General features: G+C 41.6%; 1 protein-coding gene across 1 annotated transcript in view; it reads right to left on the bottom strand.

Annotated features, from left to right (window-relative positions):
* Nucleotides 1-16,489, bottom strand: part of LPGAT1 (lysophosphatidylglycerol acyltransferase 1) — a 346,210-nt gene that overhangs the window by 101,148 nt on the left and 228,573 nt on the right. The window contains exon 6 of the mRNA XM_069233932.1: nt 427-553. Within this exon, the coding sequence (XP_069090033.1) occupies nt 427-553 (127 nt within the window). The remainder of the gene's footprint in view (nt 1-426; nt 554-16,489) is intronic.

Below are 16,489 nucleotides of genomic sequence, written 5' to 3'. Positions count from 1 at the left end.
AAAATATCAACGTTTTAGATCCTAATAAAATATTATCTACACCTAATGGCATTATATTTGTAGAAATTATATTTAGGACACAATATTTATGTCAGTAAATATTTCTGCAGACCATTCCGACATACTACCTTTAAAAACGCACCACATAAAATGTGTGATTGTGCCAACAATACACAGAAATTAAATTACCATGTCACAAAACAAAACGCTTTTCAACAGCAAAGATCATTTGCATTATTTGAATAACTAATTTCTGCAGTAAATAATGTTTATGTGCACATTGCCTTAAAAAGATATTGCTATAATATCCCACCGAAGAACAGGAGCAAAAGCTGATGGTGACGCAATAGGCAGAAGCCAGACATAATGCTATAACAACATATAAGATGCTGCATAACTGTGACGTAGTCAAAGGTGGTGTCCTACCTGTAATATACATGTGTCACCATTGGTTGCCTGTAGCCAAGAATCCACGTTTGGATGTCCATTGGGTCAGCGTTGGGGTAACCAATTGTGGTGTCTATTACCCACTGAAGGCCTTTCGATGAGCACTCTAGATAAAAATGAAATAAAAAAATAAAGATGTGCACGTGATGAATAAGAACAATTTCTTATTATTCGGTACCTACCGTCCAGACGCACACAACTAAATAGACAGTAAAGGAAAATTTCAATGAAAATAATTTACATTCAAAGATTCGTCTTCTTCTGACTTTATGTATCGGCAGAGATCTCTTTCAACATCTTTTTTCCTGCTTACTCTCTGGGTGGCAAGATGTTGGCGGCCAGCTGTACGACAGGTTACAGTTGCCCGCTGTACCACAGGGTACGGCTGCTAGATAAAGAGCAGACAAGCCCAATCAGGCTATCACCAGGGCCTGTATTACATGATGTGCACCTGGGCCACAATGGGACTGTCCATCTGTTTTCTGCACCCCGGAATACTGTAGTATTACAGAAGGGGGTGCGGTCCCTTGTGTAATACTGATTGCACCAGCGAACATATAGAGCCTGGGCTATCTTAAAGGGGTGTCCCCTCACTAATGAGGGAACAATGTCTGTGTGCCTGTGCTGCATTATGGATGCGGGTGCACAGGCAAAAAGACCGCCAGGTAGCACACTGTGCACTAGAAATATGCAGAGCTCTTTCCCCCTCTTCTGAAGGCGCACTCTGAAAGGGGAAAACGGGGGTCCCATTGACTTACAAGCACTTTCTTACAGGCAGATGCAGTCCCCCTGCAGGGGTATATCTGTCCCCTTTTTAAAAGCTGCACTATGAAAGATAGAGAAGCTGCATCAAACCGCAGCTTTGCCTTTTATGAATGAGTTGAAGTGAAAACGGGGACAGAGTTACCTTTGCATAATGCAGCCTCACACTGACTGGACTGCTTTACCAGCTACTGAGCTGGTCCCCTGCTTCGGCCTGCTTCACGGTAGCGGTTCACTCTCCCATTAGTTTCTCTAAAGGGCAAAGCTTGTTGTTAAACAGTGTGGGATGCCTTGTACTACAACTGCTCCCTCTCATACCACACAAATAAACCCTGCCTCCTCAAGGCACCTGAAACAGCTCATGTTCACTGTGTGCATGGTTGCTACAGGGATGTTGCTCTGGACCGCTTGAAGCATCAAATCATGAGCCACTCCAGCAGCCTGCCCTAGATGTATTCTACATTTCGCCACTCGTAACGTTTCCTCCTTCTCACCGCACCATTTCCAATATAATGAAGCTATGACCTGGTGCATACGGCCATTTTGCAGGAACTCCCCATTCTGAAATGGTGATGCATGGTCATCAAACAGGTTTTTCACTGGGTTGTGCTAGAACGAATTTCTTAATTTATTAAATGAAACCCATTTAAAAATAAGTGCACACGTTTATGTTTATTAATCCACGTATTGTCAAATGCCAGTTGTAGAAAATAAACATACTCAGACAGTCTAAGCATACAAAAGAAATTATGTTGTTCTGATTAAAGTTAGCCTGTCAACGCCATATTCACTGCAATTTATACAATAGCATTGAAAAGCCCATTTTCCACCTTGAATTGTTGTTTTGCACAACATATTTCTTTGATTCACTGCAGATGCTGTAACTTTCCAAAAGCCTAGTTATTTGTTATGTATTACACAACTAAAAGTGAGGTTCTCACTGGAAGGAGAGGAGACAACAGGAAGGAAAGTTCAAGGGAAGAACTGTCTGAACTGCAAAATGTGGAAGAAGTATCTTTTCAAGGACTTTTGTCTGGGGCTTGTTGTGAAGACGTGAAAAACTGGGGAGTTTACTTACTCCCAAAGTGTACTTACTTATGACTACTACCCGTCCTGGGCTATAGGTCATCAACCAAGACCCTCCAGCCATCTCTTTCTGGCCTTTCTTTTCAATCTGCTCTGTCAACCCTCAGGGCTGTGCATCTGGGCACTTCAGGGGATAAACACATCAACTCGTAGGGACACTTACCAAATACTAAAATCCAACCACTAAGCCTCAACGGGCGACACCACCCTTAGGTTGTATTGGAACTGTGTAAAGGGAACCCACGTTACATTAAATCTCTGTAAAGCCCCCACCTATTTGGCGTAGACTTCTTCAAAAGATCGAGTCCTAACCATTTTGCTATACCACTGGGAATATAATGGGACCACATCAGTTCTCCAGTTTTGGAGAATCAATGAGCATGCCACTGCAATGGTAATCAATACAAAATGTTGATGATGTGTGCAAATGATCTACCTCATAAGCTGAACCAAACACCAACCTAGGTGATGGAGATACTATAGTGTGCAAAGACTAATTGCACAAAAAACTCCACCTCAAAACTGTTGAAGCATTGGGCAGTCAAAAAATACATGAACCCATCACCCTTCCCCCCATTATCTGCTTTACATCTTGAACACTGGTCTGGATAAAATGGAAAGATTTTATGTAGCCTATCAGACATGTAATACGCTGTCCATCTTGATAAAAATTCCATGCGCTTAAGATTTGCAGCTCTAAGTGATCTATGGTCTATCTCAGAAAGGCATCGCCATTTCTTAATATTGCATCTACAATTGGTTGTCTGGAAAAATTTATGGAGGAGCTCAGATAAATACCTTTGACTAGCTTGTTGCAGGAATATCGGATACCAGTTGCCAACTCCCACCTGATGAGTTACAAATATATGAAATACAATTTGGCGAATCCCGTCTTCCATCACAACATAATTCGTTTTTAAAAAGCTAATTATCTGAGTAAAACTAAACCAAAGACTGACTTTCTGGTTGCCAAATTGTAGAATAAATGCGTCCCATGAAATAAGATCGGGTCATTATAAAAATCCCCCAATTTCCAATTTCTCAAAGTCTAAAACTTGCCATGACTGTACCATCGCTTTTGACAACCCCAATTCCTAAACCTCAGAATCATGCAGCAGAGTATAGGCATGACATGCTGGAATTTCCAACATTTATAGAGAGGCTGAAAACGTGAGGCTAAGGTGTGTAAGAACTTATATCTCATTTTGTTTCTCAGAAATTTAGCAGTACAAAGAAAAACAAGTAAATGTATTTGGCTTTTCCGGGTCATGCGCTCCAACAAGAAATTATCATAAAACTGCATTGCCTAATGTTGACTGTACCAAACAAAATAAATTAGGGCAGCCTGATAATATGTCCTAACATGTGGCAGTGGTAGACCTCCCTGTATTGTATTGAGCTGTAAAACCGACATTTTAACCTGGGGTTGCTTTTTAGCCCAAACAAAACCTCTAATAACCATTATCTACTTCTGCAAAATAATCACTGGGTATCTTTAAAGGAAGACTAAGGAAAATAAATAAAAACAAAGGAAGAACAGACATCTTGACCAGAGCAACTGTACCTACTAAAGGAAGAAGGAAAAAAAGACCATTAATTAATTAAGCCTATTTTTAGCAAGAGTTGCTCCATAGTTTAAACAAAGCAGTTGTGAAAAATTGTTTGTAACAAAAATCCCTAAATACCTAACGGGATGTTGCGGGATCATCTGCAAAACATCAGTGAGCTCGGAATGAGATGAATTAAACAATAATAACCCATTCTTAGCTGTATGAACCTTTTAACCCCAAACGTGCGTGAAGTTGTCAATTTCCATCATAGCATTCTGGATATTAGATTTATCTGTCTTTAAATATAAAATCATAGCATAAGCAAATAATTTAATTTTCACCATCCCCCTCAATAGGCTAAAATTGTTTGATTCTTACGAATCATAGAAGCTAAGGGTGCAATAAAAAAAAGTGAATAGAAGTGGAGAAAGAGGACAACCCTGACTAGTACCATGCTTAATTTTTACTGGCCCTTCTTCAAACAAATTAATAATGATCTTAACCTCAACCTCAGATTTACCTTTTTCAGCATATCTACAATTGCTACTAAGACACAGAATCTGGCCAAAACAAAGAAAAGGTCTTGCCAACTGACCAAGTCAAATGCCTTTTCTGCATCCTTCATAAGAATTGGTATAAGAACTTGTATCAGTAGACTAATATTAGCTGCCATTGATCTTTTGGGCAGAAAGCCACTTTCATCTAAATGGATCAATGTTTGTGCACAGCACGCAAGCCTGACAGCCCACATTTTCATATATAATTATAATCCACATTTAATAGACTGATAGGTTGATATGAATTTGAATTTGCAGGGTCTTTATTCTTTTTTGACAAATCTAACCACGACCGACTCTTTAAAAGTTGTTGATATTTCTGCTCCATCTTCAATACTGTTAAAAAGAGTAAAAAGAAATGGGAGAAGCTCCCCTAAAAAAAGTCTTACAAACTTCTACAGGAATTCCAACGCTCCCAGCTGCCTTGACATTCACCATATTTTTCAAAGCTTAGATGAGCTCCAGGAATTCTATTTTGTTACTCAATACGCTTTTTGGATATCTAAAGGTTGGGGAAGCTGTAACCCATCAAAATACTGTTCGAGGTCCTGGGTCGACACTTCTTCATATAGAAACCTGTAATGACTAAAACACTCCAGCTATTTATACATTTTCAGTCTTCATTATTCCTGTACTCTGATTTCAAATTGTATTAATTGTTTGCCCATTCTTCTGAGTCTTAGCTGCCCATGCCAAAAACTTCCCCAACTGTTGACTCTCTTCATAGAGTTTCTGCTGGCAAGCTCTGCCACCCGCAATTTCTTCCAACAAGAAAAAAAAAATCCCTGAGTTCTTGCATGGCCCTTGATAACTGATACTGCAAAGAATGGTAAGTAGCTGCAAAGAACTCAAACTGGCTAAGAGCTTTATCTAACACTGCCTGTAGGCCCTGAATCTTCTCTGCCCAGGCCTTGCTTAGCTTTGCTTCATATGAAATCACCAATCCCTTAAGAGTGCTTGAAAGCTTCCCAGACCATGAAGATAGGGGCCGAATTATTATTTATTTCAAAGAACTCATGAATAACTTGTTTAGTGTCACTGACCCAAGTTTGGTCTGACAGCAGGGCCTTATCGAATTGCCACCTAGACTTCTTCCTCTGAGTTTTTTCTAAAATTATCACAATTGACACTAATGAGTGATCCAAAAAAGGATTAGCTCTGATCTCAGCAGAAGCCCTTATTAAAAATTGTCAGAAGAAAGTATTGTAAGTGAGAGGCAGACTTGAAAATTTGTGAATAATAAATTGTGAAAAGTTAGGATGGAAAAATGGCCAGGGATCCACCACAGCTAAATACAGTTTAATCATATTGGGTAGCTTGGCGGTTCTTGGCTTTATCTGCCTCCTAGCGCTATTACATGTATTATACCTTAAATCTTGAATACAATTAAAATCCCCTCAATTACTAAAGATCCTTCCATCTGTATTGTAAAATTACAGATTTGTTCAAGAGCATCTGGATCATCTGTTAGAGAGCCACAGAAATGTATAAAATTCAACACCAGCCACCCTAACTTTAATTTAAATCCACCTCCCCTTATTGCCCCTCGGAACCATCTAAACTTGACATGTTATAGAGTTTGAAAACAATAGAGCCACACCCCGTGTTGCTGCAGAGGCCTAGAACACCAATGAGTATTTTCCTGGGACATTCAATTTGAGCGTATAACTTTTAAAGTGTGTTTCCTGAAGAAAAATAACCTCCAGATTAAAAGAGGTTACCCATTTCAACAAAGGCCCACTCTTCCATCTAGTCAACAACCCATTAACCTTATAGGTAATTATTTTGATCTGTTGATCCATTATTTCAAACTATTTCTGACATAATCATTATCACACCCTTTTGTATCTTGTGCTACTGCTAAAGCACACTTGTTTCTTATTGATCCAAATTAGGCTTGAATGATACAAAAACAGCTGTACCCTGCTCATTTTCTCTGCACAACGACCGCCCCTACTCCCCATCTCCATCCCCTTCCTTGGACCCAAGAATATCCTACCTCCCCCCACCATAAAATTCCCTCTCACTGGGTGCCCTGTTACTGCACCTCGTGCTCCATGTGGAACCCTCCCCTCACTAACCACAGTGCAAAGAAAAAAGGCCATTTAAAAAGAAAGAAACTGATAGAGAATCACCTCCCTGGAAACAGCGATTAACCTCCCCAGAAACAGGGCGCACTCTTCTCTTGCCTCAACAAACACAAATTACAACTAGGCATTGACACAGTGTGCTTTTGATATTTTTGAGAGAAGAGTCTGAGCTTTCTCAACCAATGTGAAAATATGAAATTGACCGATCGGCTAGAACCTTTAACTTAGATTGCTGGATTATCAAAGGCTTGCACCCCCAAAGGTTTAAATTCTCGAACAAGTACTTGAAATATGTTTCACCTTCGTGCAGCAGTGATGGAACGATCTAAGAACACAGTCAAAAGAGTATTCTTCACCAGCAAAAATGATTTTCTTTGAAGTACTAATGACAATATCTGTTTTTTAATTCTGTAGTCTGCAAAGATGACTAGGATTGTTCGTGGATATCTCGTATCTGGAGAGTACTGCGCAAGCACCCTTTGTGCCCGCATAATTGTGAGATCCTCAAGGACTTTGGGAAAGATATGCTTCCTGATCAATTAGTCTATTAACAGGGGTACATTCTGGGCCGAACCGTGGGACTCACTGCCCTCAAGTACACACGTAAAACGGAGATTTGAGCACCTTCCATTATTCTCAATATCTTCCACTTTATTTTCAAGTCGACAGACCTTTTTCTGCTCAATCGAAACCACTTTGTTGTATGACACCACCCTGTCGCCCAGATCTAAAATTCTTTGCGCAGCTTCCTTCAGTCTTTACGGGACCTGTTCAAGGCTTTGCTCAATTTTAGTCAATATTGGATTTATCAACTCAATCTCATGGGATGGTTGCTGCTTAAGCTCACTTATTAATATCAGCATTGTTTCAAACAGACCTTTTAGCGCCTTCGGCTGCGATTCAGAGGAATTAGAGTCTATGTTAGGGCTGTTGGCATACCCAGGAAGAGCGATTGTATCCAGAGGCAAAAAACAACTTTGGCCTTCATTGTCCAGAGGGTTTCTCACATCCACAGCTGTTCGGTCTGAATTGCTTTTGAGCTCAGATGACTTAGCATCTGAGAGGCTCGGTCCCCCGCTAAGCAGCTATCTCTCTTCTCCGAATTGGCTTTATTGAGTGGCTCCCCTTATTTATGCTGAGCGTTGATTTCCTTCCCTTTATCAGTCTGGCTAGTTACTAATTTGTGAAATACTGGATAGTCATTACTAACCTGATTTAGGCTAGGGACAGTGAACGGACTGTGCCCACCATCATTTATCTGGCCTGGTTCCAAGCCCACTTCATTTTGGTCGGCCCTCTAAACATCATCCTAATGGCATATTAGGCTGGACTGGACTGAATGAGCTTATCACAGAAGAGTTGTTGTCATATTAAGGTCAAACTGCACTGACTGGTTAGATTGGTCTTGACTAATATGGGTATTGGGAAGCGAGCATTTCTCAGGCATTTCCAGACTGTCTGTTTGCCCCGCAATTCTGTGACCTTGTGGTGCCAGCCACTTTAATTTCTGGTCTGTGAAAGTGCTGTGAGCAGAATAAGTATCAGCAGGTGTTTAGAATAAACTTGCCTCATAACAGACGCGGCCAAACAGGAATACTCCAGCGTGTACCTACAGACAGCCCTCTGAAATCCCTTACGCAGGGCACTCTGTCCAGACTTCGAGACAGCACCACCCCCCACCTCTGGGCCTCAGGGGCTGCGAAGCGTCATTAACAGACTGTTGACGGCTGCCTCGTCATTTCCACTCCCGAGCCCCTGGGCGGATTGAGAGCAATTGCTCTCCTCCTCTCGTATCGCCTCCTCTGCCATGCTGCTACCAACGTCGCAACCAACAAAGTTGCCAACGAAGCTGCCGAGTCTCCACAGGGATTCTGCGGCACCAAACGCCAAGCCAACTCTGACCCATTGCCAGTGCATCAGCAGCACGTTCGGTCAGCACATCAGTCACTGCCAGCAGAACCATGCACAAATGTGAGTGGGGGCGCACACACACGATGGGTGCTAGCAGCAGACCATGTGTGCTCCACCTGCTTCTACATCCACAATCTGTTACAATTCCCCCATCATTCCAAATCGCTGTGCATCACTGCCTCAATTGCCAAAGGTACACTTTTTACTGAGGTCCACCCCCTTTATTAGCTGTATTCCATCTAGCCAGTTATTTGGTTTCCATTGTCAAGATACAATGTTGCACCCACGGAGCTACATTCCTGCTCAATAGGTAAATGAGTGGCACCCCAGCATGTGTCAACATCACAGACCATTATCTAAGGTGTGTATGCTTAGAAACAGTCCTGCCTAGTCTCCTATCCTACAGAATTTCCCTCTGTTGAGTCACTTGATTCATTTAGCATAGTCTCTTCGCTGAATTCAATCCATTTTGCCCCTCTACTCCAATCACACCAGTCACCTGTGGCTCACCATCCAGTTAACGTGCACCAAACGTCACCTTTCTATAAAGTTGGAGTAACCTGCATACGCTAAATGTGCTCCATGTTTATAATTTTACCCTCTTTACTCACAACTCCACCCTTCACCGTGCAAAATCAAACTGAAAATCACAAATGTCCTCTGTTGTTATCCTGTGTTATTTATTTTGGTGTGGTTTCTAAGTTTAGAATATCTGACCTTATGAAACAATCCACTGTAATCACCATCAACCTATGGAACTCTGTCATGGTCTACTTGAGGTCACAACCCACTCTTCCTCTTCATTAAAAAACTCGTGCACATATCATTTTCAAAGGCAGGGGTGTGGAATTTATTAAAATATCTACTTGTCCCGGGGACAGGTTGCTTCTCAAATCTACTTGTCCTGTAAAAAGATCTACTTGTCCCTTTGGTGCCATGTAGTGTGGCGACAAATATGGCAGCAATCTCATTATGTAAGAGCTCTGATAATAGCCTCTCTGATTATGCCAGGGCTACTACCTTAGTAGGGCTTGAATACTTGCAGTTTCAATCCCTACTGTAGCAATTTCCTTATTTTTCCACCTTTCTGCAGATCTGCATACTGGGGCTGGAGGAAGCAGTAAGCAATAGTTCCAGGGCTGAAATGCCTTTGAGTCTGCAAACCTACTAACCTGCATGTTTTAAAGATTTTCACCAGCTTCTCTCTAATATTTTCCCATAATAAGAAAGGTTGGACATTTACTCCTGACAATGGCAGAATTAGAACTTCTTCCAGGGTTGGGAAGAAAGTGGCTGGAGGGAAAATGAACTTGCAAATGCTCAATAGATTTTCACATGAGCAAATCTACACATCGTATTTACCCATGCTAAAATACAGTTCACAAATATTTTATAGGGGTACGACATATACCATGGGTGCACTTTTGTGACTTTCTTTAAGAATTTGGGGCCACATGTCAGTAGGTTCAGATTTGCGACCCGCAAATTACGAGTCAGAGAGACTCGCAATTTACGAGTCGCAAATCTGAATGTAGGATGGCACCATCTGTGATTCGCAAGGGCTTCGCAAATGCCCACCTCATGAATAATCATGAGGTGGGTCGCAATTTGCGACCCCCTTGCGAATGGCGGCCCTCACAGGGATGGTGGCCTGCTGGAGACAGCAGACCACCATGTCTGTGACTGCTTTTTAATAAAGCTGTTTTTTTTTTTTGTAATGCAGTCCGTTTTCCTTAAAGGAAAACGAGATGCATTACAAAAACGAAAAATGAAAAGTTTTGGTTTCATTTTTTCAGAGCAGGCAGTGCTCCGCAGGACCACTGCCTGCTCTGAAAAAATGTTTACAGTGACATTCACAATGGGTGAAAACTGCGATTGGTTTGCGCCCGCGTTCGCGGTCACAAAACAATCCTACATTGCACTGCGAGTCGCAATTAGGATGGGCACACCCCTTCCTAATTGCGAGTTGCTAACCCGTTTTGCGATTCGGTAACCAGGTTACCGAATGGCAAAACTGGGTTTGTGCATCGCAATGTGCTTTTTGCACGCCGCAAACAGCGAAAGTCGCTGTTTGCGACATGCAAAAAGCTACCTACATGTGGGTCTTGGTCCCTAATTAGGTCTGGTGTTAACAAAACATTTTGTTTTTATTAAACTTCTATTTCTCTCTCTTTCGGCTGGCTTTACTGTGAGCGATCGCATTCTGCTCTTCCACAAGGAGCATATTGGCACACAAAGTAGTTTTGTTCAGTGTCAGGAACTACAGTGGCAATCATTGACGTAACGAAACTGGAGGGTGCCCCTTTGCAAAGAACATGGAGGAGCCCCCTCTCCAGGCCAGGTGCTGTGCTGAAGGGGCCCCCAGGAGGGCAGCTGCGGGGCCTTTGTTATGCCACTGGTGGCAACGTGTGCTTTTAGAGTTCAAAAACTTTTTTTTTTTTCCAGTGTTTGTTACAGTGTTGAGGGCCTGATAGCTCCCACAACAATAAAGTTTTACAAAAGCCATGTCAAAACAAGACACGCATTGATGAAACTAAAAGACTTATAAAAATATGTCAGATCAGTTGGCTTTGTCAGTGTTTGTTTATTTTCATGCTTGCCATAATCGTGTTGAAAATGGTTACACTGATTTTCCATTAGAAATATTTTTGGGAAATACTAGCATGCACCAACACATTTTACTAAATGACACTTCATTTGCATCTAATCAGAGAGCATTCTGGGAGCATTATACTTAGCCTCATAGCCTAAACTTTTCAAACGTGTATACACGTTTTTTTTTTTGTACTGGAACCAACATCAGTAGTGAAGTGTGACCTTAAAACATTTATTTACAGCACTCACCCTAATAATGAAGGATTTCAAATAATGAACCATAAATACAAGTTCGAACAGCATTATCTTTTGGAAACACATTACCTCAACTGCAGAGAGTTCCACTCTCTGTAAACAGGCAGCCAAAGGGTTTGTGCTGCAGAGGGTTGGGCCTACTTGTCCCAAGGACAAAGTAAACATAAAAACTTGTTGCCCTTGACCCCAAACAAGATGTCCCGGGCGTCGGGCGATAGGAATTCCACATCCCTGAAAGGCATCTAATCTTTATCATTAGCCCACTGACTTCAGTATGTTCAGCACACTACACTGCCCTCATTACTCCTTACTCCATTAAGGACTGCTCTCTTCCTTCAGCTTTCATGGGATACTGCCTGTAATTTTACATAGGTGCTATCCATGAGTGTACCCTGTACAAAGTAAAGTGCAACTATATTATGCTCCTTGTTGCAATGTAAAGTGCATTAATACCATTTGGCAATTGTTCTATGGGAAGAAAGTTAAATATAAATAAGTCAAGGTTATAGGCTCAGCAATGTCAAACCCAAGTTAGAATTCAAAGCAAGATGACTGGGAAGGAGGTGCCTGCAGTGGCACGTTTATCAGACTGGTGAAGATTATCAAAGTCCATATTCATCCCAGTGTCTCCTCACTCCCGGTCTACAATATATGCAGTAGTCTGCCTAAAGCTCTCTGGCATCTCACGATGGGTACACAACATTTTATCATTGCAAACTATCACTTTATGGAGCGAGATCTCACTTTTTGCAAAAAAGGATGTCTTTAAGTGGCTTCTGATCCTTCCAAATATTTTTTTTTCTTACCAGTGGCTAGAAGAAATTGAACTGTCTCAATAGAATGGCAAATGCTAAATAAAGATGTATACAATACTTGTTATAATGAATCACATAGGTTCATGATTCAATCCCAGTAGCAAAGTCATTCCCAATGTGGGACTTCATGCAAATGATATTTCTTGAAAATTATGAAAAATATAAAAGTTTGAAAATATGAAAAAGGCACAGTTGATGCTTTTCAATCTGTTTTTCATGTTTATCTGTCAGTGTTTTCTATATTTTGCATGCTCTCTGTTAAATCATTCACTGGATACAATACAATGTTGTAATAAAGTGTACAGTATGTGCAAGTGATGCCATGAACCTGGGTAGCTGAGTAGCTGAGCAATGTGCTGTTTTCAAGGGATAAACTGCTATATCCCCAGCCCTCTAGCTCCTAACAGGATGCTGAATTGCAGTTATTTATTTATGATCGAGGTAACTTCTTTAAAAATAGAAGACCAGCCTGACTTCTTCAATTTATCTATGATTGACTGTGCCCTGAATTATGTGGGCATCAAGACAGTAAATCACTTTGGCTTCTGTTTCGAAGCTTGGATCCACTTATTGGTATAATAACAGAACATTAGTTTGGGGATCTATATCAGGCACATCTACCCCAGGGGGTTTGTCAGATTACACACCAGTGAAGCTCATATGCTCAAAATGTCCAAGTGGTTATATCTTTTCAAACTCTGTCATTTAGTCTTTAAGATCACAGTTGAATGAATTCGCCCCTTCTGCAGCGTCACCCCAGATTTTTTTTGCCTTATGCTGGACCCTATGTATAAAGAAAGTTACTTTTTCCTTGCCTTAAGTCCCTGTAGGCTAATCTTTATTTTGCTCTCCCTTCTGTCAGCCAGTAATTAGCACTTGCATGGGTGGAAAATGCCTACAAAGAGCAAACAATAGGTTGACCTGAATAAGTAGAGAGGACCCCTCTGTACCTGACAGAATACACAGGGTGGGACTGTGGGCATCCTGTTTGGCATTAACGTGTCAAATCCTGCTTCTTAGGTCTGCTGGGATGTTTCATATATCAATTCGGGCATACTTCAAGGAGGCCTCCTCAGTCAAAGGCAAATGTTAGCTGAAACCTCTGCAGGGCGCATCCTTTGTACATCCCTCCGCCCAGCCCCCCCTACTCTCCCATCATCTACAGCCAGGCTCCAATCAATTACTTTTTGATAATTCACTGTCAAATCCTGGTAGTATCAAATCCTGTCTAACAGATCGGTTGGGGCTTTACATATAACACTTGGGGCACACTTCAGGAGACGAGAACTGAAATCTAGTGCTAGATGTGGGAGGACATTGAAAATACTTGATCCTGAAAATATGTAGTGGGTTAGGTTGGCTCTGGGAACTTATAACCCATTGGTTGGGCATGCACAGGCATCATTCCCACCCATTAGCATGTGTCAGGCGTATATGTGGAATCCACAGGCACCCACTTCAGAACAATAATGGACCTGAGAAAGGGCAGAATCCAACTGAACCTGCTGTCTGCAACCTGAGAAGAGCCTTAGAGGACAGGACCTGTTAGCTCTTGCACCCACGACAATCACTGATAAGGCTGACTTTCTGTAACTCCTGTAAAAGCTACAGGAAAAGCTACAGGAAAACAACACCCTACCAGAGAACTTTTCCTACACTGCCCAACCCTGCTGTTTGGCCTCTTGCTGACACCCTGTGGAGTCTCCAAGCCCCTCCCCTATTCGCCTAGGGGATTTAGAACCGTACTCCTATGCCAGATTGGGGCTTAAAGGACTGAAGTCAGAAAGCAAAATCTTTGACCAGCAAGAACCTGGATGGTGTATCTGACCCATGCTGTATCAAGGTCAGCATTAAAATGCGCTTGATTATGGTATACCGTGTGAGGGATGATCATTGGCACTTTATGTTTATTAGTGCTATTCCTACTTAAAAGTAAAAAATCATACCGCTGGATCTCCTCAAAGGATTTTCATCATTTTCTTGATTAAACTTTATCCTATTTTCTTAATTCAGTTTGAAATGTTTACTGTGTTGCTTTTCAACTTTACTGCTGTTACGGGACTGCATGAATGCTTTGGACAGTACCCTAAAGATAGGCTTGTCTGCTCTGTTCCATAGCTCCAAGGAGGCTGAGCCCAGTTTAATTTAATGACTTTAAAGATTTACCTCAAAAAGGGTTGCAATTGTTCCTTGAGGTGCGCAGTCACACACCCCAAATAATAATCACATTTCTTAAAAAAGGGTCTTGATACTTCATTTAGAGGCAATGCTCATTATACATCAAAGTCTCTCATATATAATTATCCACAGGCTCTTATTACTCCATTGCATTCAGCACAGTGCGCTGATAGCTGGAGTCTCTCTCTTTCTCAACTCTTGGGCAGGGCTCTAATCTCCCTGCAAACACAAAAGGGCTAGTCAGGATACATCTTGTTAAGTCGTCTAGACCATGAGGACTGACTCACCAGCCCGTCTTTAGACGGTGAGAGTCTCTATTTGGATCCAGACCTTGAGTACCAACTGCATTTTGGAATTGGGTTCATACCTTCCTGACCCATCCCCTAACCACTCGTCTGGACTTCCTATTGGTTATCGCCTGGCAGTAGGAAACACCCAGTTCCATCCCCTTTAAAATGTGACTGACTCCAAACTCACAAGTGGAAGCCTGTGTTTGTGGTTTCAATCCTCCTCGGGGGTCAGATCAGCTTTCCAGCCCTGTCCTTTGCTTGGTTGCAGGTGTACTAAGTTTGCCTTTAACCTGCAAAACCCCACGCAGAGCTGGGCTACATGCTTTCAAAATTGGCAGGAACGGCACATCAATCAGCTGATGGTGGGTTATTGTCTGTCCTGTTATGGTCTGTCTTGGCCCCTTAATAAATGTGTAGACAACGCAGAGGTTCCAGTCCCATCTGATGTTTTAATCATCTCCCTACAATTATATGAGCGGTGACGAGACAGGTAATGAAGTTAGCACACTTTTCTACTGGTCTGCCAACGTGAAATAGCTTCCAGGGTAATTCCCTTGATATCAGATTCAGTGACAGATTGGATATCCAGAGCATCAGAAATTGCTTCTGCATTTGCTGACTACTGTAGGAAAGAACCTGTATGCTGCCCACCCAGTAAGAGAACTAGGAGTCTCCGCCCCTTACTCCGAGAATTGTCATTCCAGCCAAAGTGATCCGAACCACAAAGCACTTGATCTGCTGTTGATGTCTGAGGAATCACTAATCCTAACTAATTACCTCTTAAATTTTGAGAGCGTAGCTTATATAATCTATATTAACATGAAAAGTTTATGAATTAAGGTGTGATGATGCCGCATAGAAACTGTAGTAATAGCAATTTTGCTTAACCGTGCACTTGAATTGTGACCACGATGAGTGGCCACCAATGTATACGCAAACTAATAATGATGACCAAAATGTTTATGTTACGTTTAATTGAGCTTATATTAACATTTGCGTTATTAAATCTGTATTGAAAACTTCATAGGCCTTAAGTTAGCATGAGCTGCAGCTTAGCTGCCTGTCTCTCATATTAAATGCATTTTTCTATTTTTCAGTGTGCTGACTCACTGGGGGCCATGACCCCGCTCATTCTTTTTCTTTGAACTTGGACGATGAATGTAACCATGTAGATCTGTTTCTCACCCGCTCCCATCGTCTTTAAAACTAGAATGTTATAAATGAACTGAAACAGTGTAGATTAATGTAATGTACAAGGTCATTCAAACCGAGGAACCGCTGACCAAAAGATGTGCAAAGAATTACAGGGGGATGAAGTCACCGGATGTGCCACCTCTGAAGACGTCAATTATGAAGACCAATCAAAAACTCGTAAACCAATATGGGTGAAGATTAGGATTACTTAATGTACTTTCTGATAGGTTAAAGATAGTGGGGTATAGTAAATGTCCAATAGAATTTTGGGGGAATGTACTACGAAAAAGGCATAAAAACCCATGTCACAGAGAGGTCACGGCGGTGGGTTAGGGAATGCTGTTGATTTTATCCAGAAACTCGGTCACTCTGTTTGGTGACTTGAGATTATTGAAAACCATCCTTGCCCTTAGACTGCCCATTTACACTTTTCCTCCTTATAAGGGAAGTGCCCACTTTTGTCCCTTAGCTGAGTTCTAACTGATGGCGATTTGACTGATGTCTTGAAGACGAAGACTGAACCTGTGCGCGGACCTAAACTTTGGAGGGTAATTATGACAATGCATTTGTAAATTTGTCTGTTTGCTTTTCCTTTCTAGGTACCAACTGCTCACTTTTGACAGAGACCTTAGCTAAATGTTTTCCAAATTGGTGTTCTAAATTGTTTTGCATGAAGCCCCAACATGCTAATGCTAATCAGTGGTTAGGACAGGGGTTCACCTAAACTGACGCAAATAGACAAACGACCAAGACTATGCT

Source organism: Pleurodeles waltl, chromosome 5 (assembly GCF_031143425.1).
Source record: "Pleurodeles waltl isolate 20211129_DDA chromosome 5, aPleWal1.hap1.20221129, whole genome shotgun sequence".
NCBI classification, from domain to species: Eukaryota; Metazoa; Chordata; class Amphibia; order Caudata; family Salamandridae; genus Pleurodeles; species Pleurodeles waltl.
The sequence above is the reverse complement of the archived record's forward strand: the minus strand, read 5'-3'. Positions and strand labels throughout refer to the sequence as shown.